The following is a 27,881-nucleotide window of genomic DNA, read 5'->3' on the forward strand; positions in this document are numbered from 1 at the left end:
GAACTGAACAGACTCCTCTCTGAATCTGGCTTCCAAACTTCACAACATTAGTCACCAATATCTTACCAAGAATAAAGTACACCAGCTCCAAATCCGGAGAAGGCGATGGCACCCCACTCAGTACTCTTGCCTGGGAAACCCCATGGATGGAGGAGCCTGGTAGGCTGCAGCCCATGGGGTCGCGAAGAGTCAGATACGACTGAGCGACTCCACTTTCACTTTTCACTTTCATGCACTGGAGAAGGAAATGGCAATCCACTCCAATATTCTTGCCTGGAGAATCCCAGGGACGAAAGAGCCTGGTGGGCTGCCGTCTATGGGGTCGCACAGAGTCGGACACGACTGAAGCGACTTAGCAGCAGTAGCAGCTCCAAATCTCTCTTCTAATAAGATTGGGGGATTGAGATGCATTGGTAGGTCTCAGTTCCTGCTTCATCAGGCCCTCAATAAATGTTTGCTGAATTAAATAGAATGGGCTTTCCTTTATGTGATGGGGAATCATAAATGGCCTTTGAATTATGATTAACTTTCCACCGTGTGGCAATACAAGCATTAATTCCTCCAAATAAACTTACGTATTTCAAAGTAGAAACTTCATACTTCCTAATAGAAATATTCTTGCACAGAACAACATCACTGGTACTCAAGTTGAAATCATTATTATTCATAATGCAACATCGTTATAGCAACTATTTCAGGGCTCCGCGCATCTATCGATGCAAACACAATATTGTTGTCTACAAGGAACCAATTCCGTCGTTTTTAGAAAGCAGTGTAGAGCGCATCAGTCTTTCGAAGTAGAAAATGGGTGAGGTTATTCTAAGTTGTGGCCTGCAAGGCCCGCCTCATATACCTGAGTGGCTCTGCCTACCGCCCGGCTTAGGTGAGGGGCGGTGAACCACATTTCCCAGCGGGCCCTGCAGGCCTCTAGCGCCTGCGCGTTGGCAGCTCAGGCAGGCGGACGGAACTCCCGCGCTATCCAGCCACCTGGTCTCGCCTCGTCTGTTCTCTACCTACGGTATGGAGGGGGTCCCGGCGGTAACCGCAGGCAACGCGGGCGCTGCCAAGGCCGAGGGAGCCGCAAGGATGCCGCCGCCGCCTCCCGTCTCCCCGCCTGCCCTCACTCCGGCGCCCGCAGCGGGTGAGGAGGGCCCGCCGCCCCTACCCGAGGCGGGGGATCCGGGCTGCTCGGGCTCCCGGCCCCCTGAGCTGGAGCCGCAGCGCAGCCTGGGCCGCTTGAGGGGCCGATTCGAGGACGAGGACGAGGAGTTGGAAGAAGATGAGGACCTGGAGGAAGAAGAAGAGGAGGAAGAAGAGGAAGAGATGAGCCACTTCTCGCTGAGGCTGGAGGGGGGCCGGCCGGACTCCGAGGACGAGGAGGAGGTATTGATAGCCCCTGTTTGACCACGCCGGCCCTCCTCCGTTAGGGCCGGGCCGGATGTCCCCGCTCACCGCTGCATCCTTTGGCATTGGAGTCCACCCTCACCTCTCCTTGCGCTGCCTGCTTGTGGCGCGGACTGGCCTTCTGTCCCTGCCAACTCATTTTGTAAGATTCCGGCAGTCACTTAAGCTCTTTGCGTCCGACTCACTCATTATTGAAGCTTCTGCGTCCCAGGGATGTAGGCGCCAAGGGTACAGTTCTCCTGCCTTCTAGAAGCTTACAGTGGCTGGGAGTACAGTCCAGTTCTACAGGATGTTGAGAGTGTGGAGGAAACCCTTCCCCACCTAGTCAATCTAATTGGGAAGATTTTTTTTTTTTTAATTGAGGCAGCGCGTTCTTCGTTAATTCAGACAGTATAACCCAGCCAGTCAGAATTTGTGTATTAAACACCAGTATCTGGAAAGTTTGTCCATTTTGTGATAATTCATAAAGTAAGATGCCCTTCATCTGGCAATATACAGTAGCTCCAAAAAGAATGAGATCTTTTTGAAACATTGGTTCATATTGTATTATTGTAACCTTGAGAGTATTTGAAGGGTCTGAGGTATTAGAACATGTTTCCATGTTGCAAAGTAAACTACACATTGTTGATAAAAAAAATTTAGGAATTATGACTTGGCAAGGACTTGTAACCTATTTCCATTGCATTTGCAGCGCCTGATCAATCTCTCTGAGCTGACTCCGTACATCTTGTGTTCCATTTGCAAAGGTTATTTAATAGATGCAACTACCATTACAGAATGTCTTCATACATGTAAGCGTATAGTTCATTACATTTCCAAATAATATAGTAAGTTTTTGAAATGTCTTGAAAACATTCTAATTCCAACAATTTTTTCCCAACAGTTTGTAAAAGCTGCATTGTCAGACACTTTTACTATAGCAACAGATGTCCAAAATGCAACATAGTAGTACATCAGACACAACCTCTTTACAATATAAGGTAAGAAAAATAAGTAACATTTATATTTTAGGTATACTTTTTCTGAAAGATTGAAATTGTGTAGTTGGTTATAAATTCTTGACCTATCTCAAAGTGATGAGAAAGGGAAATGCATATTCTTTAAAGAAATACATATAGAGCACTTACTGTGTACCAGGCACTGTGACATCTGCTGTAAACCTTAAAAGAAAAAAAAAAAAAGGTACAGACCTCTTTTCTTGAGGAATTTAATTCCATCACTAAAGTTGATGAGGCTAGTTTAGGCTTGTCATTTTCTGTGTATCTAGAATTCTATTTTTAAAAGTAATAACTGAAATAACTGGCTTCTTTAGAAAAACCTATCTGTCATAGGTCACTGTGGCTTATTAATCAAATTTTCAGTTCATGCTCAGTTTGCTAAGGGAAGAAAAACACTAAAAGTGGACTGCTTTCATTTGTTTAGCAAATACTATTATGTTTTTATTACTTCATAGAAGAGTATGTTGCAGATGATACACAGAATTTTTAAGTACTGTCTCTGCCCTCAAACTCACATTCTTATTTAGGAAATAAGACCAGTTCACATGGAACAATTTAGCAAACTGTTCAAGAGTCTATAATTACTTGTAATTATGACTATGTGTAATTACTTGAGGTTCTCTTAGAAGAGAACCAGTAGTGCTACCTAAAAGTAACTCACCTCTGAGAAAGGAGATATTCACTCCTAAGAGAAAACAGTTACTTACAAAGAGCATCGTTCACTCTGTACCAAATGCATTTTTCTGAATTCTGAGGTATTCTCCATCCTTTCCTTTTATTAGGTTGGACCGACAGTTACAAGACATAGTGTACAAATTAGTGATCAATCTAGAGGAAAGTAAGTTTATTTTATTACCTAGTTGTAAATCCCAGAATCTCTTCTGACTCTACTAGTTATATTTTAAGTGTAATTTAGTCTGTGTTTTATCATTTTTTAGGAGAAAAAAAGCAAATGCATGATTTCTATAAAGAAAGAGGTCTAGAAGTACCTAAACCTGGTAAGTTTGGGTGTGTATCATAATGTATTTATAGATTAAAAAATACTAACTTAATAAAATTCACTCCCTTTGAGGTTCTTTTTTGGTGATAGCTGGTTATTTTTTGATCAGAGAGAGAGAAAGATTTTGAAGGCAATGACTTACTGTAATCCAATTTTTAAGGCTTAACAAGTAGAGGCTCTGGAGCTGGATTGTGATCCTGGCTCTGCCATCTTATTAGGTGTATAACTTGGGCAGATGACTTCAGTGTTTCAGGTTCTTCTTCTATAAAGCAGGTTAAGATAATTGTAGCACTTTATAAAGTTGTTGTAAGGACTCACTGAGTAATGCAAAGCACTTAAAACAGTGCCTGGAACATAGTAACTGCTCAAATACTAGTTTTATGGTGATGGTAATGTCATAGTGCGGAGAAGGCAATGGCATCCCACTCCAGTACTCTTGCCTGGAAAATCCCACGGACAGAGGAGCCTGGTAGGCTACAGTCCATGGGGTCGCTAAGAGTCGGACATGACTGAGCGACTTCACTTTCACTTTTCCCTTTCATGCACTGGAGAAGGAAATGGCAACCCACTCCAGTATTCTTGCCTGGAGAATCCTAGGGACGGCGGAGCCTGGTGGGCTGCCGTCTATGGGGTCGCACAGAGTCAGACACAACTGAAGCGACTTAGCAGCAGTAGCAATGTCATAGTATGGAAGTTAGATTTGAGTTTAAATCCTCCTTCTTCCACTTACTATGTGGGTGACTTTAGGCAAATTGCGTAATCTCATTAAGTTGAATCTCATTTTCTGTACAGTTAAAGTACATAACGTACTTCAATTAAAAAAAAAGCAGTAGTACCTATGCCATGGAATTATAATCAGGGTTAAATCCGATAGTGCATATAAAAAGTGCTGAGCATGAGCCCTGGCACATAGTAGTGCTTATTAAGGATTACCCACACCTATTGTTGGTTTTATGCTGAGCTTTCTCTGTGGCCCTGATAAACCAGCCACATATGTCTGCCTTCCACTGTGGAGCGCACCCCAGGCTTGTCAGTAATTTCACTGGCTCTGACAGGTTAGCTAATGTTATTTAAAAAAGGGAGAGTGAGTGCTTTATGATCTTTTAAATAGTCAACATAGTTAAATCTGTGTAGTTATTTTTCCGAGATCTCAATTTATGAAGTTTTTATTCTAACTCAACTTTTTTGTTTGGCTATCAAATAGCTGTTCCACAGCCAGTCCCTTCAAGCAAAGGAAGAACTAAGAAAGTCTTAGAATCAGTGTTTCGTATTCCACCTGAACTTGACATGTCTTTATTACTAGAGTTTATTGGGTGAGTACCCTAAACCTCTACCTCTAAACTTTAAAATAAAGAAATCTGAAAGTCCCAACAGTTACAAAAGCATCCTGAGCTAAGGTACTAGAGAGTAGCACAATAACTACTTACATCTCTATCATCTGGCTTTCAAAATCAACCGTGCTATTATGGCAGAAGGCACTTGGCTACCTCTCCCTATTCATTCCCTGCTTCCCTTAGAGGTTAACTACTCTCCTAAAAGTAATGATTGTCATTCCCATGCATTTTTTTATGTGTTTACCACATGTGTATGTATTCCTAAACAATATGTAGAATTGTTTTTGTCCATTTAAAAACCTTAAATGGTGTCATACTATGTTTTCCAACTTTTTTCACTTAGCACTGTATGATTCATCCATGTTAAAATGTATAACTAGTTGACTCATTTTCACTGGGTGTTCCCTTAAAATAAACATACATAATTTATCTTTGCTTGTACTTTGAAGCACTTAGGTTGTTTTCAGTTTTTTTTTGCTATTGTACACAGTGTTGCTTTAAACATTTTTTACAGATCTCCTTGCATCTGTGTGAGATAGTTCTCTAAGAGTGTAGATTTGTTGAGTCTTAGGATATGTTCAACTTCAGCTTTACTTGGTTTTGCCAAATTATTTTCCAAAAATTGGATATCTCCCTAATTCATATGAATTGCTTCTTTCCAACACTGTAACATATAGTGTACTCCATTATATCGCAGCATTGTTAGACCAACTGTCATCATAGAGTTGGCCTGTATCAAACTGTAGTTTTTGAAATAATTACATGGTTTGCAGGATAAACTAAAATGCCTTTCTTGTAAAATCTAGATCCTCCATTTTATGTCCCTGATGACTATTTGACTTCTCAGTCACTTCCTCCTTATAACTCGAGGTTGCCTGTATTACTTATTTAGTATCTAGCTTGTACTATGTTGTATTTATCTCTTTATGTATCCATCCTGTGTTCTCAAATATTATGGATCCCTGAGAGGTGAGAAACCATTCTTATGCCTCCACTGAGCCCACATAGTAGTGTTTTATGATAAATGAAATAAAGATCTCTTTAGAAGAATAAGAAATCATATAATACCAAACTTTAAAACAGCACTTTCTGTTATTAAAGAATGTGTTTCAGCCTAAGTGTCCAAAAAGGAACTAGTAAATTAATGGTATGTGGAACATGAGCATGTGCTAGTAACATATGTGCTAGTATGGAACAATTGCCAAAACTCACTTTCTTAAGTGAAAAAAATAAGATGTAGAAGAGAATATATAGCATGTGCTCGTTTATGTTTTTTTAAAAAGGGGGTGGTGGACATATGTGTGTGTGTATGTATCTATCCCCCCGCCACAACAAGGATAGACCATTTCTGAAAGGATATTTAAGAAAATGTTGACAGCAGTTACTTCTGTAAAAGGGCACTGGAGTTCATGAATCTATGATCAGAAAAAGTCTTACTTTTCATTGTATTTGACTTTTTACCATGTAACTTGATTTTTAATAAGTCTAGTTAATTAAAATTGAAAATTGAAAGGAATTTGTATTTCTGAAACATTATTTTGGGGAAATGTAACCTTTTCCACTAATGCACAATAGGAACTGACTTTTTTTAAACCTTTTTTGAAAAGTGGCAGTAATGTAAAGATGGCAAAAATGTACCAAGTGTGCAACATTATCTCTGCCTCTGCCAGCAGCACAAATCAGTACTTAATCGTGACATGCTTGACCACAGTGCTCAAAGCAGTCATTACCATTTACCAGGGCTGTTCCATTTTTAACACATTCCCTGCTGTAGAAAAAAAGAAGCCCTCACTTGGAATAAGAAGATCTCTGTTTAAGTCTGACTCCTTTGTTATATAGCTTTGTAAAATTGGACTAACCACTTTCTGTTAATGCATTAGATGCTTACTAAGGTGCTGCTGTGTACCAGCACAGCAGTCTGCTAACTGTTGGGAATGTAATTTGAATAAGTCAGCCATGGCCCTTGGCCACATGTAACTTGTAGATTTTAGCTTCTTCAGCTTCCCTGTCTGTAAAACGAGAGAACTGACCCTTATGTGTTGTTGATTATGATGAGTAATCTGTCTACATCAGAAAGTAGTCTTTTATCTGTTTTTAAATGGTTATGGGGAAGAAAGCTTCCAATGTGGCAAGAAGTCCTTTTGAAGTCACCAGTCCTCAGAGTTAAATCCCACATGTTTATTACATTGAAAAGCTTGGTGTTACCCCTGAAGTCAGGCTACTGAGGGTAACCCATAGGAAGCTCTTTCACGGTAGGACAAATTGCAGGTGGAATTTTTAACCTGATGCAAGTACAAGGGTAAATTTGATCCAGCTAATGACCTGCTTGAATTGGAGGAGCAAAAATACTGAGCTGGGTTCAGCCTGTGGACAGTGATTTTTCAACCACTGGAATGAGCATGAAGTGAGATTCCCCACCTCCACCTCCAAATTTGGTATGCATCTTTTGTGATCTTAAGATAGTCTTGTACAGTACTTCTTTTTGTTTTTCAGTTTCTATGTGTAAGGTAGAAAATTATAAAAAGAAATAATATTAGACAGGCAATATAGTGTATACAGAAAGAGCATAACTCAAGGTATGTAACCCTTAGGATGTAGCTTAACTTCTCTGGTCATCGGTTTCCATATTTCTAAATTGGAGATTATAATGCCAACTCACAGGATTGTCATAAGAATCTACATGTAGTATTCCTCACATGTCTAAACTACTATAATATATGCATATTGAAATAATGCAGGCTCATTCAGAAATAAAGGTTAGTCTGGTGCCGTAATATGTACAGCATCTGCCTGGTAAAGAAAATGGGCTCACATGAGAGTATATGAAAGAAGATACGGCAAAAATTTAATGTAATCTTAAGCTCAGTGGTGTTAGTAAACCAGAGTTGCTATGCCACTGTAAGCTATGCTAGCCAACTAGGGTCTTATGTTCAGCTCTGGGCACTACATTTTAAGAGAGCTGTTGGTAAATGGAGGTGTAATCAGAATAGTAAAAGGTGTGAAAACCGTGTCATGTGTGGTGGCAGAAAAACTGAATCTAATTCACAAGAGCACCAAAAGGTGAAACTAGGGCCAGTAAGTATGTTACAGAGAGAAACATTTGATTCAGTGCAAGCAAGCAGTTTCTAAAGTTGCCCACAAATAGAGTGAACTGACTTATCCATAAGAAGCTGTCTCTTTAGACATTTAAGCAGAAGCCAGATGCCCATGCATCATGGATTCTATAGAGATAATTCTTATGATGAAGAAGAGGATGTTTTACTTTATTTGATGTTATTTATTTATTTTTTGGCTACACGGCTTGCTGGATCTTAGTTCTTCGACTAGGGATTGAACCCACACCCTCAGCAGTGAAAGTGCTGAGTCCTAACCGCTGGACCACCAGGGAATTCCTGAGAATATTTTATAACTCTTAAGATTATGTTATAATCTTAGGTTCAAGTCTATATATAATATGTATACATAAATTATGTTTTATATTTATGTCAATATAACATACTTTATAAATAGTTAAAACTTGTATATTGTATTTTAATGTCTTTGTATTATAAGAATACTCTAGATGATGCTATTGTGAACTTGCCTAATCTTCACATGATAGGAAAGAAAGAATGTGGTCTTTAAGAATTCCCTTGTTGTCCAGTGGTTAGGACTCTGCAACTCTCACTGCCATGGCCCATGGCCCATGACCCAGGTTTAATCTCTGTTCAGGGAACTATGATACTGGGCAGCGTGGCAAAAAAAAAAAAAAGGAATGTGGGCCTTGATACGTACACCTGTGTTTGAAACCCAGCTTTATTACTTCCTGGCTCTGTAACCCTAAGTAAGTTATTCATCATCTCTAAGCTTAATTTTCCTTATCTATATACTAGAGATTCTAATGCCTGATTTACAGGGCTACTGTGAGGACTGAATGAAAAGCATTCATAATATATGAAGACTTAATATAACTCCTGGTGCATAGTAGCTGCTCAAAAAAGTTTGTTCCTTGTCTCTTCATGATATGAGTACTTGATTTAATCAAAAGGTTTTGTCCTTGTAGGGGAAAGACAAACTGAGTAAATCATGCCCAGGTAATTATGCTACAAGTAAAACAAGAGGAAATGTAGCAGCTTTTTTGTAAGGACTCTATCTTGTAAATGTTACTGTCAAGAAAAAAACACATTAATTATGATAAAGAAAAAGACTTTTTACTTTAAACTGGAAAATGTTAGAATGCTGTATGTGGGGGAAATCTAAATATTAAGACTATGCTTTTGATTCCTGGAAGAAAATATACAAAGCAAAATAAACTATGGTATAAAACTGCCTTTACCTTACCACTAGGTGGCAGATATGACAATTAACTGTATCTGTTCATTTCATAAAGGGTTAGATGACTGTTTTAAAATTAAATTGATGTTTCTCAAATATTTATGTTATTTTTCTGTGTTATATAATTAAATATATAGTTTAAAATTGATTAATTTTGCTTTCATTTTTCAGTGCTAATGAAGGCACAGGACATTTTAAGGTATTTTACTTTTATTTTTCATTTGCTTTACAAGAGGGCCCTATAGCACACAAATTTAAGATTAACAATCATGTGGAGACTGTCTTTGATAACAATAAAAAGTGTTTTAGAAATAAAACTTGTTGAAATTTGGATTATATATTCAATAATGCTCTCTTATAATAGATTTTTGAGAAAAAAGTTATTAAGTAGGGATTTATTATTATTTCACAACAATGGTCTAAGGAAAAATAAGTGAATAATTTTTAAAAGTGAAGCCAAATGCTCTACTGATTTGGTGATTAAAAATTATTTCAAAGCATTTTTTGCATAGTTGGCATTTAGAGTTAAATATGAACTTATAATTTCATTTTCATGTAACATCTTTGGTTCAAATTAACTTGCCTCAACTTTTTACTTCAATCATTTAGTGAAACTTTAGCAGTAAGAATGAATTCTTAAGTTCAGAGTTGTCTTAAAGGCTTCAGAATCACAGGTGCCACTGTGCACTGTAGCTCCTGTAGTATGAGTCACTCAGGAGAAGGAGACTTTTTTAAAGGGGGTAAATCAGACCTTATAGTTACTTGAGATTATAAAAATATAAAGAAATAACTGACTTTGATCTGCTTAGATTTTCAGTGACTTTGTCAAAGTCTGTACAAAAATATGGGTGAATTACACCTGGTTGGGCATAGTGTTTTGTTTGGTGACTGTAGTGGCTTAAGGGACATGAGGTGACACGTAGGAATAGATGAGTACTTTTTTGGACGAAGTATATTACAGGTTTTTCTCAGAGATCATTGTGATGGAGGGGATGCAGTGTTAGGTTTGGTAACTTTTAACCTCTTCTAAGTTGTAAAATACCAAACTTATGGTGATAAACTTTAGGAAGTCCTTTCATAGTGTGGTGGGTGGGAAAGTAGCATAAAAGTTTCTATATGGGACAAGTATAATCATAGGCTCCTAGAGTTCACTGAAGACATCTGTGTAGTGACCTGTAATAACCAGGTGAGCCAACAGAATATAAAAGTCTCATGAAGAAAGAAATAAAAATTAAGTTGGAATATTAGCCTATTAGTTCCACAAAAGCACATGTGCACTTAGAATATGTATGTAATTTGGACCCTCACACATCAAAGAAATATGACATTGCCTGCCATCTATGAAGTGTTCTTGCTAAAACAAATGTGAAGCTGATCACACCCCTGGATTACTAATTTATAGGAAATCCAGGGGACACAGGAACTTATTTAATTACTCTGTAGGGATATAATAAGCCAAATCTAGATACTGGAAAACTACAGGACAAGGGCAAACAGTTCTGTTTCTTCAGCAAAAAAAAGGGAAAGACATAAAGAGGGAGCATGTAGATAGAATATATTGATTAGAAGAAGCTCAAGGGATATCAGTGTATGGTGTTTATTTGGATAGGATTTGAAAACTAAAAAATTTATGAGGCGATAGCCCCCAGTTGTAAGCAACATAAATGTCTATCAACTGATGAATGGATAAACCAAATATATATCCATGTAATAAAACAGTATGTGGCCATACAAAGGAATGAAGTATTGATACATGCTACAACATAGATGAACCTTGAAGACGTTTAAGTGAAAGAAGCCAGGCACAAAAGACCACGTGTTATTTGCTTCCACTTACATGAAATGTCCAGCATAGGCAAAAGCATAGAGATACGGAGTAGATTAGTGGTTGCCAGACGCTGGCGGGTGAGAGGAAGTTGGGAGTGACTACTAATTGGTATGTGTTTCTTTTGGGTGATGAAAATGTTCTGAAATTAGGTAATGGTGATAGATGCGCAACTATATAAATACACTAAAAACCACTGAATTGTAAACTTCAAGCCAAGGCCAAGAAAACTTCAAATAGAAGCATTATTTGTAATAAATTTAGTGCATACATTTTGAGAAAACAAAAATATATCTGATAAAAATAATATATACATAAATTAAAATTTTTATTCTCTCTCTAATGACAACCCTAAAAATAAGATCGTTTTCTACTACGTAAAAAAATTGAGACAGTTGGTGAAATTTGTACAATTCAACTGTCTATTTTCTGACATTAAGGCATTTTAAAGTATGGTGGTAGTATTATGTTTTTGAGAAGAGTTCTTGTATTTTAGAGATACATGCTGAAGTATTTACAAAGAAAATGATATGTAAGGGGTTTGTTTCAAAACAAGCCTGGGGAATGGGGGCCAGGAAGCAGTTGGGATAGGAAAAGGGTGGGATTTATTTAAAACAAGATTGACTTTGAATTGATAAAGCTAAGCTTATAGGAGTTTATTTATACTATTATTAAAGTTTTGAAACATTAAGTTTTCAGTGTTAACTAAAGATTCCAGTGTTATGTCTGTATGAGGTAATGAATGTATTGTTTTAGAAACAAATGATCTTATTTTTGCATTTTTTGACTATTCTTACTTTGCTAAAACAGTCTTTTTAAAAAATACTTTCTTAGCTAACACTTTGGCAATTTTATCATTTTTCTTTTAATTCTGCATTTATAGGGGAGTTCTAGTTACAGTTTTTTATATTATAGCTCAGTATAATCTACTGCTTAAAAAGCTGCTTTTATTTCTTATCTTGGAGTTCAAATAAATATGTCTGGCTAAGATAATGCCTAGTTAAACTTTTCACCACATACACTTACGGCATGACAATCATAAAGTCTGTTTGCTGCTTTCAATTTAAAAATATTTCACCAAGCAGTAATACATGTCAGAAAATTTTTCCCAGGAATCTTTTTTTCTTTAACTTCTAATTATGAAAATGTTTGAAAATACCGAAAAGTAGACAGAATAGAACCTCCATGCATCCATCACACAGTTTTACCAGTTAACTAATGACCAGTTGAATTTCTTTTATAATTCCATCCACTTCCCTTCTTTTTTGGGGGACTTTGCCACAGGGCTTGTGGGATCTCAAGTTTCCCAAGCAGAGATTGAACCCGTGCCATGGCAACAAAAGCTCTGAATCTTAACCACTGGACCACCAGGGACTCCCACACTTCCCTTCTTTCTAATGTTTTTCTGAAACAAATCCCTGGCATTTTGCCACTTCCTCTGTAAAGTATTTCAGTAGTCTTAAAAGATGAGTCCCTTTTTTTTAGTGACCATGTATCATACCAAAAAGTTACAAAAATGTCAGTGTTGTGAAAGATAAAAATAAAGTGACAGACCTATTCTAGATTAAAGGAAATTAGAGAAGCATGACAACAAAATGTAGTGTGCATTCTTTCATTAGATTCTGGATTGAAATAAGAACAACATACAAAGGACATTATTAGGACATTGGAAAAATTTGAATTTGGACCCATTTAGATAATTGCATTGTATTGTTATAAATTTCCTGAATGTGTCTATAAATTTCCTCATAATTATATTGTAGTTATGAGGGAGAGTCCCTTTATTCTGAGAAGATAACTTCAGGTATATTTAGGGGTAAAATATCTCAATGTCTGCAAGTAACTTAAGAAATGGGCTTCCCTAGTGGCTCAGACAGGAAAAGAATCCACCTGCAATACAGAAGGCCTGAGTTCGATCCCTGGGTTGGGAAGATCCCCTGGAGGAGGGCATGGCAATCCACTCCAGTATTCTTGCCTGGAGAATCCCATGGACAGAGGATCCTGGTGGGCTATAGTCCATGTGGTTGTAAAGAGTCAGATACACTGAATGACTAAGCAGCAGCAACTTAAGAAATAATAAGTGTCCATGTATGTACACACACATACATATATGTTGGAAGAGATAAAGCAAATATAACAGTATGTTAATATTCTAGTTCATAAAGTAGGTGAAGTCTTTCTGGATCTTCATTTTACTAGTCTTATAACCTCTTTGTAAGTTTGTGATTTTTCAAAAGATTGAAAGTGGGGAACAAAAAAAGATGTTTCTTACCAGATATCTAGTCAGTGTACAAACTTTTATCTTAGTTGCATTGAGTGTTTTATTTTAAATCAAAGTCCAAATAATGTTCATACATTATGATTGCTTGATAGATCTTTAAATTTGTAAGTTTTCTGTTTCTTTTTTCTCACAGTTCATTGTTGACAAAACTGAGTCATTTGTGCTATATGGTTTCCTACAGATTGGATTTTGATGTTGCATCTCTGTAATTTAACAAGTTCTTCTGTCTTGCTCATAAACTGGTAGTTAAGTCTGAGTATTGATCATACAGGTTTAACTTGAGGGAACTAAGAATACTTTATAGGTGGTGGTGTTTTTGTCCATCTGGAGGCACATAATGTCTGGTTATTTGTGTCTCTTTGTTTTTGTGTGTGTGTGTTTTTGTCTCTGTGTTTTTGTGTGTGTCTTTGTAATGCTAACAAGTATTGGTACTCAATGTCAAGTCCATTAACTTAATAGGGTTGGAAAATGATGTTGTTATTCCTCCTCCGTTTATTGAAATACTTCTATAAGAGAAACTTCTGTTTGGTTAGCCAGCAATACCATTCATATAGGAAAGAAAGGATAAATACGGAGTCTTTCTCTTTACTTACCAGGTTCAAAATAATGAGTTGATTCTTTAGCATGCTCCAGTCTTAATCAGTGTTTTTGTTTTACTTTGCATTTAAATATATTTGTGGTTTAAATCCACTTTAGTGATCTATTTTAATGTTCAAATTGTCATATCTTAAGATAATCATGGCTATAATAACAAGATATTTCATACTCAACTCATACATCTCTTGCCCCATACACAGAACCGGTCATTTCTCCAGGGTATCCTTGGGTGGTATTTCAGAATTACAGTCTAGTTGCTAGGGATTTACCTTGCTACTGGGTTGGTAACTATTTTCAGTTGACAGAGGCAGGAATTTTTTCAAGGTAAAATGAGTTGATCTTTTTAAAAGATATTTTTAGTAGTATGCATTTTCTATAGCCAGAAAATAACTGAATGTCTCTTAAATCTCCCTATAGATTCTGTCTTATTATTTCAGCTTTCTTATCAAATTGACCTTCTGTGTTAACAGGTGGTAGGGAAGATTTTTGTGCTTAATTTCAAAGAAATATAATTCTTCTGTGAAATTTTACTTTTCTGTTTATATGCAGATGGTAGGAGGCTATTAGATGTAGCAGGAAAAACCTAAGTTAACCATTTAGGTGAGAACTGGGTTATATCCTTAAGAAAAAAAAAAAGCAAAAATCAGAAGATACATTTTCTTCTAAAAAAGCTGGATCTGAAAATTATAGCAAAAAAAAGTGTTACCTTATGAGCCTGGAGTATGAAGACTAAAGGTAACCATGTGAGAACCCAACTTTGAAAGCTAAGGCCAATGTTTTCTTTCAGATGTTGGCAGATTTCATAATTCTGTCCTGGATAATCTAAAAAGTACAGTATCGATAACCTCAACTAAGTTGGATTAATCTTAATAAACACATGGGGTGAAGTGTTCATCAAGAACTAGAAATGAGGAATATTGAACTATCCTCTGTTGATATACCAGAAGCCTACTATTAAGATGGCAAACCTGAGAAATTGACCTTCAGAAATGCACTTGTTGCCAGGCAGGCATCTAGCTAGATGACCCAGAATTGCACCTTCTCAAGGCATTTGATAAGATTCAAGCTATTCAGGCAATGCTACCTATAGTCCAGCACCTTCATCAAGACTGCACTTGGAGCACTGCTGTTTCTGTTCCTTAGTGAGAAAGACTGCCATATATTTTCGAGATGATTCTTACACCTGTGTTAAAAAAGCACAAACCTTTGCCATTTTTGTCTGCATTATGTCAGTATCCATGATGACAACTAGATCCTCTAATTACATTCCTTCACATAAAGGAGCACAATAAATCAATACACTAGTAATAACTAAGTACGTACTGTGTGCCAGGAATTATTTATAGTTATTTACATATATTAGGGCTTCTCTGGTGGCTCAGACAGTAAATAATCCACCTGCAATGCAGGAGACCTAGGTTCAATCCCTGGGTCAGGAAGATCCTCTGGAGGAGGAATTGGCAACCCACTTCAGTATTCTTGCCTAGGGAATTCCATGGACTGGGGAGCCTGGTGGGCTACAGTCCATGGGCCCACAAAGAGTTGGACACAACTGAGCAACTAACACACACACACACACACACACACATTTTTAACACCTTTTCCTCGTGATAATTCTGTGAGGTAGGTGCTGCTAGTAACTGTGCTTTACAAATGGGGAAATGGAGACACAGAAAGCTTTAGCAAGTTGTCCAAAGACTTGCAGCTAGAAAATTACAAAACCAGGGTTTAAACCCAGGCAGTCTGTCTGTGGAATATTTGCACTTAATATGCTATCTGTTGCACTATGGTATTTAGGGATAAGGCTATTGTTAGGAAAGTTCTTAAGAAACCAAATTACAGAGAAGAGAGCTGAGTGCTGTTACATGGGACAAATATGTGCTTAACCTCCCTGGGTCCTTTTGGTAACAATTCTAGTATTCCTTTCTGCTAGTTCTAGAAAAATACTTTATGTTTTCCTAAAAGGTACCTTTTAGTTCTTATTACCCCAGCTTTTCATTTTTGTTAATAGTAATATCCTTTTAATTGCCTCAGAGATAGAATAGCAGGGTAAGCATTTAGTTTGTTTCTACTTTAAAACCCTATCGTCTCTCTACCCATCACCTTAGACCATTGGATCAGATTCCAGCCATTTATGTTTAGATGTTAATCTTTTTATTTTCCATTATTGCAAGAAAATTTCAAACTCATACAAAAGTAGACAATAGTAAAATGAATGCCTATGTATGTATATTACTTAATGTCAATAATGATAAAATCATGGCCAATCTTAGTTCATCTTTACTGTTCATCTTTACCTTTATCACTTCTCCTATATAATCTTCAAGCAAATCCAAGATTATCATTTTATCAGTAAATAATTCAGTTTGTTTCTGAAAGATGAGGATTTTTTATAAAAATATAACAATGATGCTATAGTTTTAAAAATTAACAGTAATTCCTTAATCAAATATCTACATGCTATTTAAATTTCCTATGAAAGTTGTTTTATAGATTTTTAAAAATCAGGATCCAAATAAGATCCATACATTGTAATTGGTTGATATCTCTTATTTATAGGCCTTATGTCTTTTTTAGTCTATGGATTCCTCTTATTCTTTGATTGGTTGTTTTTTTTTTTTTTCCTTGCAGTTTTTTTGTTGAGGAAGCTAGGTTCTTTTAGACATTGAATCTTGGGTATTCACTGTCAATAAATTTTGCTCTAAGTTTTAAAGCCTTTCTATTAGAAAAAGAATTGTTGACATTTTTTAAAGAGGAGAAACTAAGCAAAAATTCTTTTTTTGTTTGGGATAGATAAATTAACTCAAATTTCATGATATTTTTTCTTTTGTAAATCTTTTGAATCATGTTTGCTATAAAATGTGTTTTAAGGTTTATGCATTTTATGTATTTTTTACCTGAAATTGGTTTGTTTGCTTACTTTTGTAGCCATTGGAAAAGAAGTTTGTCCGAGTTTCAGGAGAAGCAACTATTGGACATGTAGAAAAATTCCTCAGAAGAAAAATGGGTCTTGATCCAGCCTGTCAGGTAGAGTATATGTGCTGGGACTTCACACTTCCAGTGCAAGAGGCTTGGGTTCAGTCCTTGGTCTGGGAACTAGATCCCACATGCTGCAACTAAGACCTGGCACAGCCAAATAAAAATAAATATTAAAAAACAGAGGAAGTTGTGAGATTACCTTTAGCATATTGAAGAAAGAACCATCTCTAGGATTTCATGTAGTGGCTTTTATTTTATGACATTGTAGATATTATAAAGAGTAATTGAATATTGGTATACAGTGATCCCTACCCCCAAATTTTAATCATATTTGACTTACTGGCTGTTTCTTGCTGCTGTTGATTACCATCTCTGGGAGTCAGAGAAAAGCTGAGGATATGAGAATGATTAAAGAGCTTCTAGAGCCTCAGCTCCAGCTCTTTTCTTTTTGATAGTAGAGCAAAAGTATACTTTTCTATCCATTCAGTCTCTTCAGAGGCCATCCTTGTATCAGTATCTAGCTCAGGACACCTCGAAAAGTGAAATATCTATCTAGTATCGACTCTGTTATTTTTCTAAGGATTGAAAAAAATATTCCATTCTAGTTGTATAATACTTTCTATTGTAAGATGAAAATCTCAAACGCCATGTATTATTGAATATAAAGTGTAAATATACTCATAGTTTAGTAATGTGGGCCAGTGAAAATGCACATTTATATAGTTTTGCTGTTTCATTAGTCAAATTTAAAAGGGATTTTTTGTTATTCTTCATCATGTGTAAAATTTCACAGAATAATTTTTTTCTAAAATACCTATTTACTATAGATTAAGTTAGTAAATATTTTAACACTAGCTGAAATTTTGCTATGCTTTTAGTATCAATATCTGTTGGTACTAAATATATATTGTTCAGTCGTGTCCAACTCTTTGCAACGCCATGGACTGTAGCCTGCCAGGCTGTTCAGTCCATAGGGATTCTCCAGGCAAGAAGACTGGAGTGGGTTGCCATGCCCTCCTCCAAATATATATTAAATGCAGTTAGATGTGACTTCCCTTACTGACTTTGACATAATGCTAGCTATATCTCATGGCAGCTGAAAACTGGAAATTACTTATTTATTACCTTTATTCTTAGTCTTTTGGTGAGAAATAGATAGCTGTTTACAGACTCCTGAACAAAGAATTGTGAGTGATCCCGTAATAGTCTATTAATTTCTAAGAACAGAAATCAGAAGAGTTGCACCTGATTATATAGAATAAGAAGTGGCACCCAAGAGGCTTTCTTTAGGGTATAAATTACTTCCTCTGTGGCTAGATATTGATCAGAGCCATTGATAAATTTCACATTTGGTGTTTTAAAAAATTTGGTTGCCAAAACTCTAAATTGACTCTATTGTATAAAAATGTGGGTTTATTTTTTCCTCATTTCATAGAATTCAAGGCTTTCAACATTTTGAAATTTGTTTCAGTCTTTAATTTTCTCTCTCAGCTCTTCATTCTCTAGGTAAATATTTTTTTCTAATTCAGGTACTATATAGCTGGTAACATTCATAAATTACTATTTCATCAAAATGTTAAAATAATAGAACAGATAATTATCACTTATGCAGACCCATTTGTGACTAAAATTGTTGAAGCTTTCTAAATACAAGAGAAAATAAGCAAGAGTTACTTCTAATATGAATGAAACATTGAGCTAGTTAACCATTCAGTTCAGTCACTCAGTCTTGTCCGATTCTTTGCTACCCTGTGGACTGAGCACACCAATGGTTAATAGTTAACCATTAAACAGTTCTTGATCAACCCAGTCACTTGAGTCTTCTGTGCTGACCTTCTTTAAAACCATTTAGTTCCAAATAGAAAATGTATGCTTTGTTTACAGATAATGTGACCTTCATGAATGGTTATTTACTAGCAGGAATGAATGATTACTAAGGGATTGTTAAATGATAAAATACCTTTAAAGATATTATTTATTTGTGGCAGATAAAAATAAAAAAGGAAGATAGTTCTGAAAGAAAAAATATATAGATCACATGTTCTTAAGAGATTTAAGTTAATTCAAATCAGAAATCAATAATTATCTGAGTGGCTTTTTTTCATATAGAGATCCCAGTGTCTTTGAATTATCATGGTTGATTTAGTGGTGTTTTGAGTTTATTGATGTCTTACTGTATCTTCTTGTTTTTCTTTCTTTTTTTTTTTTTAAACCAACTCTTGTGGTATATTCCTTTGTACATCATTTGATCTTATTTTTGGTTTATAAAATGCTTATCATGTTTATCACTAAGTATTTTCTATGTAAAAGATGTAGTAGTAAATTTTGAATTGCATCTTATAAGATAGGTTTTTTTTCTTAAGATTTATTTATTTATTTTACTTTTTGGCTGTGCTGGGTCTTTGTTGCTGTGCACAAACTTTCTCTAGCTGCCCTGACCAGGGGCTACTCTTCCTTGCGGTGCTTGGGCTTCTCATTGTGGTGGCTTCTCTTGTTGCAGAGCTTGGGCTCTAGGCACATGGACTCAGTAATTGTGACACACGGGCTCAGTAATTGAGGCTGTGCACAGGCTTAGTTGCCTCAGGTATGTGGGATCTTCCTGGACCAGGGCTAGAACCTGTGTCCCCTGCATTGGCAGGGGGATTCTTAGTCACTGGATCACCAGGGAAGTCCTGATAAGTTCCTTTTTATTATTATTTATTTAGTATATTCAGTTCAGTTCAGTCGCTCAGTCGTGTCTGACTCTTTGCGACCCCATGAACCACAGCACGCCAGGCCTCCCTCCATCACCAACTCCCAGAGTCCACCCAAACCCATGTCCATTGAGTCGGTGATGCCATCCAACCATCTCATCCTCTGTTGTCCCCTTCTCCTGCCCTCAATCTTTCCCAGCATCAGGGTCTTTTCAAATGAGTCAGCTCTTCTCATCAGGTGGCCAAAGTATTGGAGTTTCAGCTTCAAAATCAGTCCTACCAATGAACACCCCGGACTGATCTCCTTTAGGATGGACTGGTTGGATCTCCTTGCAGTCCAAGGGACTCTCAAGAGTCTTCTCCAACACCACAGTTCAAAACCATCAATTCTTCGGCACTCAGCTTTCTTTATAGTCCAACTCTCATATCCATACATGACCACTGGAAAAACCATAGCCTTGACTAGACGGACCTTTAACCATACCACTGAATTGTTTCCAAATCATTTATTTTACGGAGATTTTAATGTGTCATATGGTATATCCCTACCATTCATTTACTATTTATTAATATTAAATTGAGCAATCTATGTACTTGGCATCCAGTACAAACATGAGACAGAAAATTCATGCTGTCAGGCAACTCAGAACTGTGTGGGAAAGATACAAAATGACAGTAGGCTATGATGAGTGCAACAGGAGCACAGAGTGAATGATTTAGCTCTGAATTTGTCAAAGGATTTGCAGAATGGATTTTTTTTTTTTTTTTTTTGGCCAGATAAAGAAGAAAAGAACTTTCTATCAAAGAAAAGAGTATGTATGAACAAAGAGGGATGAGTGTGGCACTGGCTCATTCAGTGAAAAATTCTGTCTTGGAAGCTTTAGTGTGATCTGGCTTTTAAAAAGTTAAGGGTTTTTCTTCCTTTAAGACTATCTTCACATTCTGATTTCTGCTCTGAGATTCAGAAATATTGTAGTTATCCTTCCTGTCTAAGACTTAATACTCCAGAGGTTAGAAAGATTATGCAGAAAAGAGTTAACAAAGCAGACCCGAGGCTGCTGTCTTTAGAAGGGCTGGCTTACAAGGTTGGCCCTTGCCTAGCATCTACGGAGCTGGCTTGTAAAAATTTCCCTGCACTAATATGAAAACTTACCTAACTATTGTATGTTTCCCTGTGCCTGGACTGAACAAACAGTGAATACCTGCTTTGCTTCTGGGAGTCAGAAATGTGGTAGTTGCTAGGCAGACAATGCCAACATGACCAGGCCTCAGTACAAACCCTAAACTCTGAGCCTCAAGTGGGCTTCCCTGGCAGAGACACTGCACAAATTGGCTGCATTTCTACTGCTAGAGAAAAGAGTATTGTGGGAGTATTGCTTCCTGGACTGGGAGGGAAGAGCAAAGGAAGCCTGTGAATGGATTTCTCCAGACTCTCCCTACATCTTTTTACCTTACTGATGATCTGACTGTATCCTTGCTGTGTTGCTGTAGTAAATCATAGCTGTGAATATGCTGAGTCCTTCTAGCTAATTATCAAATATGGGGGTCATATTTGTGACATCCTCAAAGATATGACTCTGTTTGAATGAACTAAGTTAATCCAACAGGTAAAGTGAAAAGCAGTTTAAATGTTTCTGAGGAGAATGGATACATAATTTATGATATATTTCATAAAATGGAACACTATGCAGCTATTAAAGCCAGAGAGTTAACTATGTGTTCCAAAAGATGTCCGTGGCATATTAAGTAAGGTTTTGGTGTTTGTGTGTGTGTGTATGTTTTAAGAATATGTAGAACAAAACATGTGACACGATCTCATTTCTATAAAAATAAAATCCCTGCATGCACACATAGCATCCAGGACCATATCCATCAAACTATTAGTAACTGGCTAACCTCTTGGGATTAAGTTGAAAATTTGTAGTAACCAAGTCATAAATGTATACCACATGGTGAAGCCCACGAAGAGTGGTGGTCTCTGGATTGCTGGATACTTAATAAAAACACAATGTTAGTTTCCAAGGTCTATAATTTTTCTTGGATCTAAGTTCTGTGTGCAAGATCAGCTGTTACTGCCTTCAAGTCCTTTTGCAAACAGATATTGCTCTACCAACTTTAAAACTGGTAAGCATAAAACAAGAGTTGTTACTAATTGGAGTTTATTCATTGTGAGATAGCACAGGGCCTGACAAACTGACCCACAGGCCAAATCTAGCCTGCCATCTTTTTATAAATGGTGTTTTATTTTAACAGCCATCTTGTGGCTGCTTTTATACTACAGTGACAGGATTGAGCACATGTAACAGTGATCTTGTAGCCTACATGCCTAAAATATTTATTATCTAGCCCTTTATAGTGAAAGTGAAAGTGAAGTCGCTCAGTCGTGTCCGACTCTTCGCGACCCCATGGACTGCAGCCTACCAGGCTCCTCTGTCCATGAGATTTTCCAGGCAAGAGTGGTGGAGTGGGGTGCCATTGCCTTCTCTGATGTGAGGGTGAGATTTTACATTTACAGGGAGGAATGTTTTGCTGGGGTTGAAACTTCAACTAGACTTATGCATTTGAAGTACCTCCTTAGACTGAAGATCAGCCAGTCATGGCCAAATAATCTTTATAGAAAGTTTTCCAATCCCTGACATGCACTGATTTTTGAAGAAAGATAGAAAGATGATGCTGTGAAAGTGCTGCACTCAATATGCCAGCAAATTTGGAAAACTCAGCAGTGGCCACAGGACTGGAAAAAGTCAGTTTTCATCCCAATCCCAAAGAAAGGCAATGCCAAAGAATGCTCAAACTACTGTACAATTGCACTCATCTCACACGCTAGTAAAGTAATGCTCAAAATTCTCCAGGCCAGGCTTCAGCAATACATGAACCATGAACTTCCAGATGTTCAAGCTGGTTTTAGAAAAGGCAGAGGAACCAGAGATCAAATTGCCAACATTCACTGGATCATCAGAAAAGCAAGAGAGTTCCAGAAAAACATCTTTTTCTGCTTTATTGACTATGCCAAAGCCTTTGACTGTGGATCACAATAAACTGTGGAAAATTCTGAAAGAGATGGGAATACCTGACCACCTGAGCTGCCTCTTGAGAAACCTGTATGCAGGTCAGGAAGCAACAGTTAGAACTGGACATAAAACAACAGACTGGTTCCAGATAGGAAAAGGAGTACGTCAAGGCTGTATATTGTCACCCTGCTTATTTAACTTATATGCAGAGTACATCATGAGAAACGCTGGGCTGGAAGAAGCACAAGCTGGAATCAAGATTACCGGGAGAAATATTTCAATAACCTCAGATATGCAGATGACACCACCCTTATGGCAGAAAGTGAAGAGGAACTAAAAAGCCTCTTGATGAAAGTGAGAGAGGAGAGTGAAAAAGTTAGCTTAAAGCTCAACATTCAGAAAACTCAGATCATGGCATCTGGTCCCATCACTTCCTGGGAAATGGATGGGGAAACAGCGGAAACGGCGTCAGACTTTATTTTTTTGGGCTCCAAAATCACTGCAGATGGTGATTGCAGCCATGAAATTAAAAGATGCTTACTCCTTGGAAGGAAAGTTATGACCAACCTAGATAGCATATTTAAAAGCAGAGATATTACTTTGCCGACAAAGGTCCGTCTAGTCAAGGCTATAGTTTTTCCAGTAATCATGTATGGATGTGAGAGTTGGACTGTAAAGAAAGCTGAGCACCGAAGATTTGATGCTTTTGAACTGTGGTGTTGGAGAAGACTCTTGAGAGTCCCTTGGACTGCAAGGAGATCCAACCAGTCCATCCTAAAGGAGATCAGTCCTGGTTGTTCATTGGAAGGACTGATGTTGAAGCTGAAACTCCAATACTTTGGCCACCTCATGTGAAGAGTTGGCTCATTGGAAAAGATCCTGATGCTGGGAAGGATTGGGGGCAGGAGGAGAAGGGGACGACAGAAGAAGAGATGGCTGGATGGCATCACCAATTCGATGGACATGAGTTTGGGTAAACTCCGTGAGTTCGTGGTGGACAGGGATTCCTGGCGTGCTGCAATTCATGGGGTCACAAAGAGTCGGACACAACTGAGTGACTGAACTGAACTGAATTGAGACCTATAAATACACCTGGGTTCAGATCTGAACTTTTTTGCTTACTGGCTTTGTGAGTTTAGGAAAATTTAATGTCTTTACTTCTTAGCATCCCTATCTGCAAAGTGGGAATTATAATACGTAACTCACAGGAATGTGAAAATGATGTGAGGTAACATATGTAAAATATATAAGTGTAATGTATGCTGTGCATAGTGGCTGCTTAGTTAAATGCAGGTGCTTTTTTATTCTTACCCAAGCATGCTAAATGTTTTAGGGGGATTAATATGTTGGCATTGTGTAGGATTTTTAGAGTAAACAGAATTTGAAGTTAGGAATCTGGTTAGGAGATGATTTCAGTGGTTTAAGCCTGAAGGCAGCACTTGAAAGAATGATATGAACTTAAAAGGTATTATGAAGAAAGAAGCGACAGGTGTAGCTGATCGCATGTGAGAAGAAAGGAAAAGGAGAAATAGGAGTTAAGAGGTGATACTCTAGTTTGGAGCAAAGAAGAATTTCATGCCATAAGCTAAGTAGGAGTCTTAGGAGATGGAGTCTTTTAAGTGATATGTGTTAATAAGATGTTGAGGACCTGTTCCCATTTTAAAACAATGGAAAAGGAGTACTCAGTGAAAGAGCATGTAAGGACTTGATTTCTGTTTCTAGCAAGTGACTATACTGGAATCGTATACAATATAGTATATAACTATACAACCATATTGTTCTGTCTAGAGCATTCAGTATAAAAGTAGATTTATTGTAGAGCTTTGACATTACTAAAAGGGCTGAAAAGACCTTGTTAAGATTGTTCTATCCGTAAAACACAATGCCTTATTGTGTACTTTATATCAGTGTTAGACTTTTCTTTGTTGGAAAATGAGATATTCCTTAATAAGAAAATCATTCAAACAACTAAAGATTGCCTTTTGAAGCATTATAAGCCCTTAATCATTGTGTCATGGAACTGTTTAAAAATATAATTTTCTGTGCCATCTTATGCTGAACATATCAAGTGTGAGTTAACTTGTTCTGAGAGATTCAAGGAAACCATTTGGAATATCTGCTGTAGTGTTCTGTGTTGTGTCGTGTCCTCTAGTGCTCATTCCATTTTATTTGTAAATAGTTTCTAAACTCTTTCGTAAGAGCATTTAATCAGTCTAAAATAGTTAAGTCAGAACTTCCCTGGCAGTCTAGTAGTTAAGACTCTGTGCTTCCAATGCAGGGGATATGGGTTCAATCCCTGGTTGGTGAACTAAGATCCCACATGCCATGGCCAAAATAAAAAATAAATAAATAAAAAACAAAATAGCAAAGTCTAAAAATAATTATGTTGATCTTCCTCTTTTTTAATATGGTTTTTTGAAGCAGGAAAGCAAGCTTATACTCTTTATTTGCCTGTAGGTAGACATCATCTGTGGTGATCATTTGTTAGAACGGTATCAAACTCTAAGGGAAATTCGACGTGCAATAGGCGATGCTGCAATGCAGGTAGGTCTACCATATTTATGCCTAACAGGTAAGTTATTTAATGAAAGAAGAGTGTTCCGTGTTATCAGGGTTTTAATAAACATTCTATAATTAAAATTATCTGGACTATAAATAATAAAGCTAATGTTTACTGGATGCTTACTCTGTGTCAGGTACTTTTCTAAATGATTTGTAATGATGAGCTCTCTTACTCATCATAGTTTTATGAAGTAGGTATTCTTTAACCCCAGTTTTAAAGATGAGGAAAGGTACAGGTAAGGTGGATTTCCCTGGAGCTCAGATGGTGAAGAATCTGCCTGCAATGTGGGAGACCTAGATTCGATCCCTGGGTTGGGAAGATCCCCTGGAGGAGGGCACGGCAACCCACTCCAGTATTCTTGCCTGGAGAATCCCATGGACAGAGGAGCCTGGCGGGCTGCAGTCCATAGGGTAGCACAGAATCAGGCGTGACTGAAGTGACTGAGCATGCACGCACAGGTAAGGTACAGAAAGGGCATGTAACTTATCCTCAGTGAGTAAGTGTGTGAGCCAGGGCTCAAAACCCAGGCAGTTTGATTCTAGAGGCCTTTTTTCTTCTCTGTCCCGTACTGCAGTAGAGCTTTGAAGACTGCTGGGCAAATGTATCTGCAAGGACGTGTCTTTAAGAAAAATTTGCGGATGCTCATTAGTCTGTAGAGATTTCACATACCATTCCTAGCTAAGTTGGTAAGAAGCCATGGTAACTGTTACAATGTTTTAAGTAGCCTATAATGTGAGTGGGTAGTATAGTGTGAAATCTAATAAGGATAAATGAAAGCAAGATAAGACCTACGATTTTAATGAAGAGAAAAATCCAGGTTCTTTTGGAGTTTTGCCCTCTAATTCTAAAATCCATTGGGGAATCTGATAGATGACAAAACTGGTGTATGGAGATTAAGTACCTTGCCCAAGATCACTTGGTTAGTTAGCAGTAGAATCAAGGTTCACCTGTTGAAAAAGTTGAACTTAAAGCTTAGGATCTTAACAAAGGGGTAGCTGAATACTTATTTGGATAATTCTTTGATTATTCTTACATGTTTTTAGAAATATAGCACTGTACTAATTGTTTACATTTTATTTTTTTTGTTTTTTGTTTTTTTTTGTTGTTTGTTTACATTTTAGTAACAAATAATTCAAAAGATCTTCATAAAATAAAAAAGTAAAATTGTTTCTTAGCTAAGTAAAGCATACTTAGAGGTATAAACAAGACATTTCCTAAGATTTTTATAAAATCAGACTTCAAAAATCTTGGAAAATACTGTCTTTTTTAAAGTTAAGCTTGATTAGAAATATAAAAAGCTAGGCATAAAATCCCAGAATCAATGGAGTGGGTAGAAAGTATGACTTCAATTTAAAGAATATTTATAATTAAAGTCCTCATTGATAACTGTGTAAGTGTCATATAATCTCAGGACCTCTTAGCTAAATGAATAATATATCTCTGCAGTAGGAAAGCTAGGATGTAGCAAGTGAGGGGAAGAGTGGGAGGAGCTCAGATCTGATAGTTAAAATAAAACCATGCAGGACTTTATAGGCTGTAGTATGAACTTTGGATTTTAATTGAGTGAGGTGGGAAACTATTGATTGGAGAGACTTGAGCCAAGGACTGCTGCTGCTGCTGCTGCTGCGTCGCTTCAGTCGTGTCCGACTCTGTGCGACCCCATAGACGGCAGCCCACCAGGCTCCCCTGTCCCTGGGATTCTCCAGGCAAGAACACTGGAGTGTGTTGCCATTTCCTTCTCCAATGCATGAAAGTGAAAAGTGGAAGTAAAGTTGCTCAGTCGTGTCCGACTCTTAGCGACCCCATGGACTGCAGCCCACCAGGCTCCTCCGTCCATGGGATTTTCCAGGCAAGACAGAAGAGACATAATCTGACTTATCTTTTACGGGATTTACTCTGGTTAGATTGTTTAAGAAGACCATGAATGGAGACGTCTAAATATAAAATATAAATAATATTTATATGTTTCTATATATTTATGAGAATATAAACATAATAAACAGTTATAAATCTGAACTATAAAGATTATCTCATTTCGTAAAATGTAATTTTATACATGTATTGAAGTTGTTTTGAGATTTTAAACAGCTTGTAATTCTGAAACATAACTATATGCAAAAAATGGACATTCTGTAAAATGTAATTTGTATTCATATAAATATGTTAATAGGATCCTTCTGTGTGTGTTAGAATACAAATTCATTTACTTTGATTAGACTAATTAGTCTAGAAGAGATCTGATGATCTGTAGGCCAAACATGATGTGGGATTGATTATACTTCATTTGGCTTATTCTGTATTTTAAATATTTTTTGAGTGTAAATTCCTTTAGCTAAGCATCTGCTATATGGTTTACCACTGGTCTCAACATACCCTATTTGACTACTTAACTGACTCACATATTCATTTATGGTACTTCTGTGGCTTTTGTTGGTATATGAATTTGTGAACCCCTTTCTAGAATTCTGATGAGTTTTCACTGGAGTTGCCAGTAACAGAAGCCAGACTGCAGTGAGTTGAATAGTGAATGAGAAATGAGGAAGTGGAGCCATGAAAAACCTTAATAAAGAAGAAAGAAAGGGTGATAGCTAGACCAGGGTTGGAAATGCAAGGCATGTATGCCACCACTCCCTCTAAATGTTGCTCAAAGTAGGCCCATTGCCGATGGCATACTTTCTCAATGAGTCTTCTTTTTAAGCTAGTTTTTCAGTTCATAGTAGATTACAAATAACACCTTAAAAAGGTAGGTTGCTTGCTGGGTACAGCCTTGGTGAGTGCACAAAGAATTACAACCTGATATCAAGAAAGGAGACATAAAGAGACTCATAAACATGATATCTGGAGTCATTTAGTGTTAAGTTTCCCGACAACCCCAGAGGACA

At 37.1% G+C, this 27,881-nt stretch overlaps 1 protein-coding gene across 3 annotated transcripts in view; it reads left to right on the forward strand.

The window, feature by feature from the left end:
• Window positions 1-236: 236 nt before the first annotated feature.
• Window positions 237-27,881, forward strand: part of PCGF6 (polycomb group ring finger 6) — a 29,428-nt gene continuing 1,783 nt past the window's right edge. Inside the window, exons 1-9 of one of the 3 annotated variants that reach the window (XM_081544513.1) lie at window positions 237-1,383; window positions 2,096-2,195; window positions 2,288-2,384; window positions 3,185-3,240; window positions 3,341-3,400; window positions 4,607-4,715; window positions 9,222-9,249; window positions 16,682-16,780; window positions 24,894-24,980. In XM_081544513.1, coding sequence (XP_081400639.1) covers window positions 1,021-1,383; window positions 2,096-2,195; window positions 2,288-2,384; window positions 3,185-3,240; window positions 3,341-3,400; window positions 4,607-4,715; window positions 9,222-9,249; window positions 16,682-16,780; window positions 24,894-24,980 — 999 coding nt within the window. In that variant the 5' untranslated portion in view covers window positions 237-1,020. The remainder of the gene's footprint in view (window positions 1,384-2,095; window positions 2,196-2,287; window positions 2,385-3,184; window positions 3,241-3,340; window positions 3,401-4,606; window positions 4,716-9,221; window positions 9,250-16,681; window positions 16,781-24,893; window positions 24,981-27,881) is intronic. The other 2 variants (XM_081544516.1, XM_081544517.1) reach the window with 2 other exon arrangements.

The sequence above is a fragment of the Giraffa tippelskirchi genome, chromosome 2, assembly GCF_054371585.1.
Source record: "Giraffa tippelskirchi isolate mGirTip1 chromosome 2, T2T-mGirTip1v1.2.pri, whole genome shotgun sequence".
In the NCBI taxonomy this organism is placed as follows: Eukaryota; Metazoa; Chordata; class Mammalia; order Artiodactyla; family Giraffidae; genus Giraffa; species Giraffa tippelskirchi.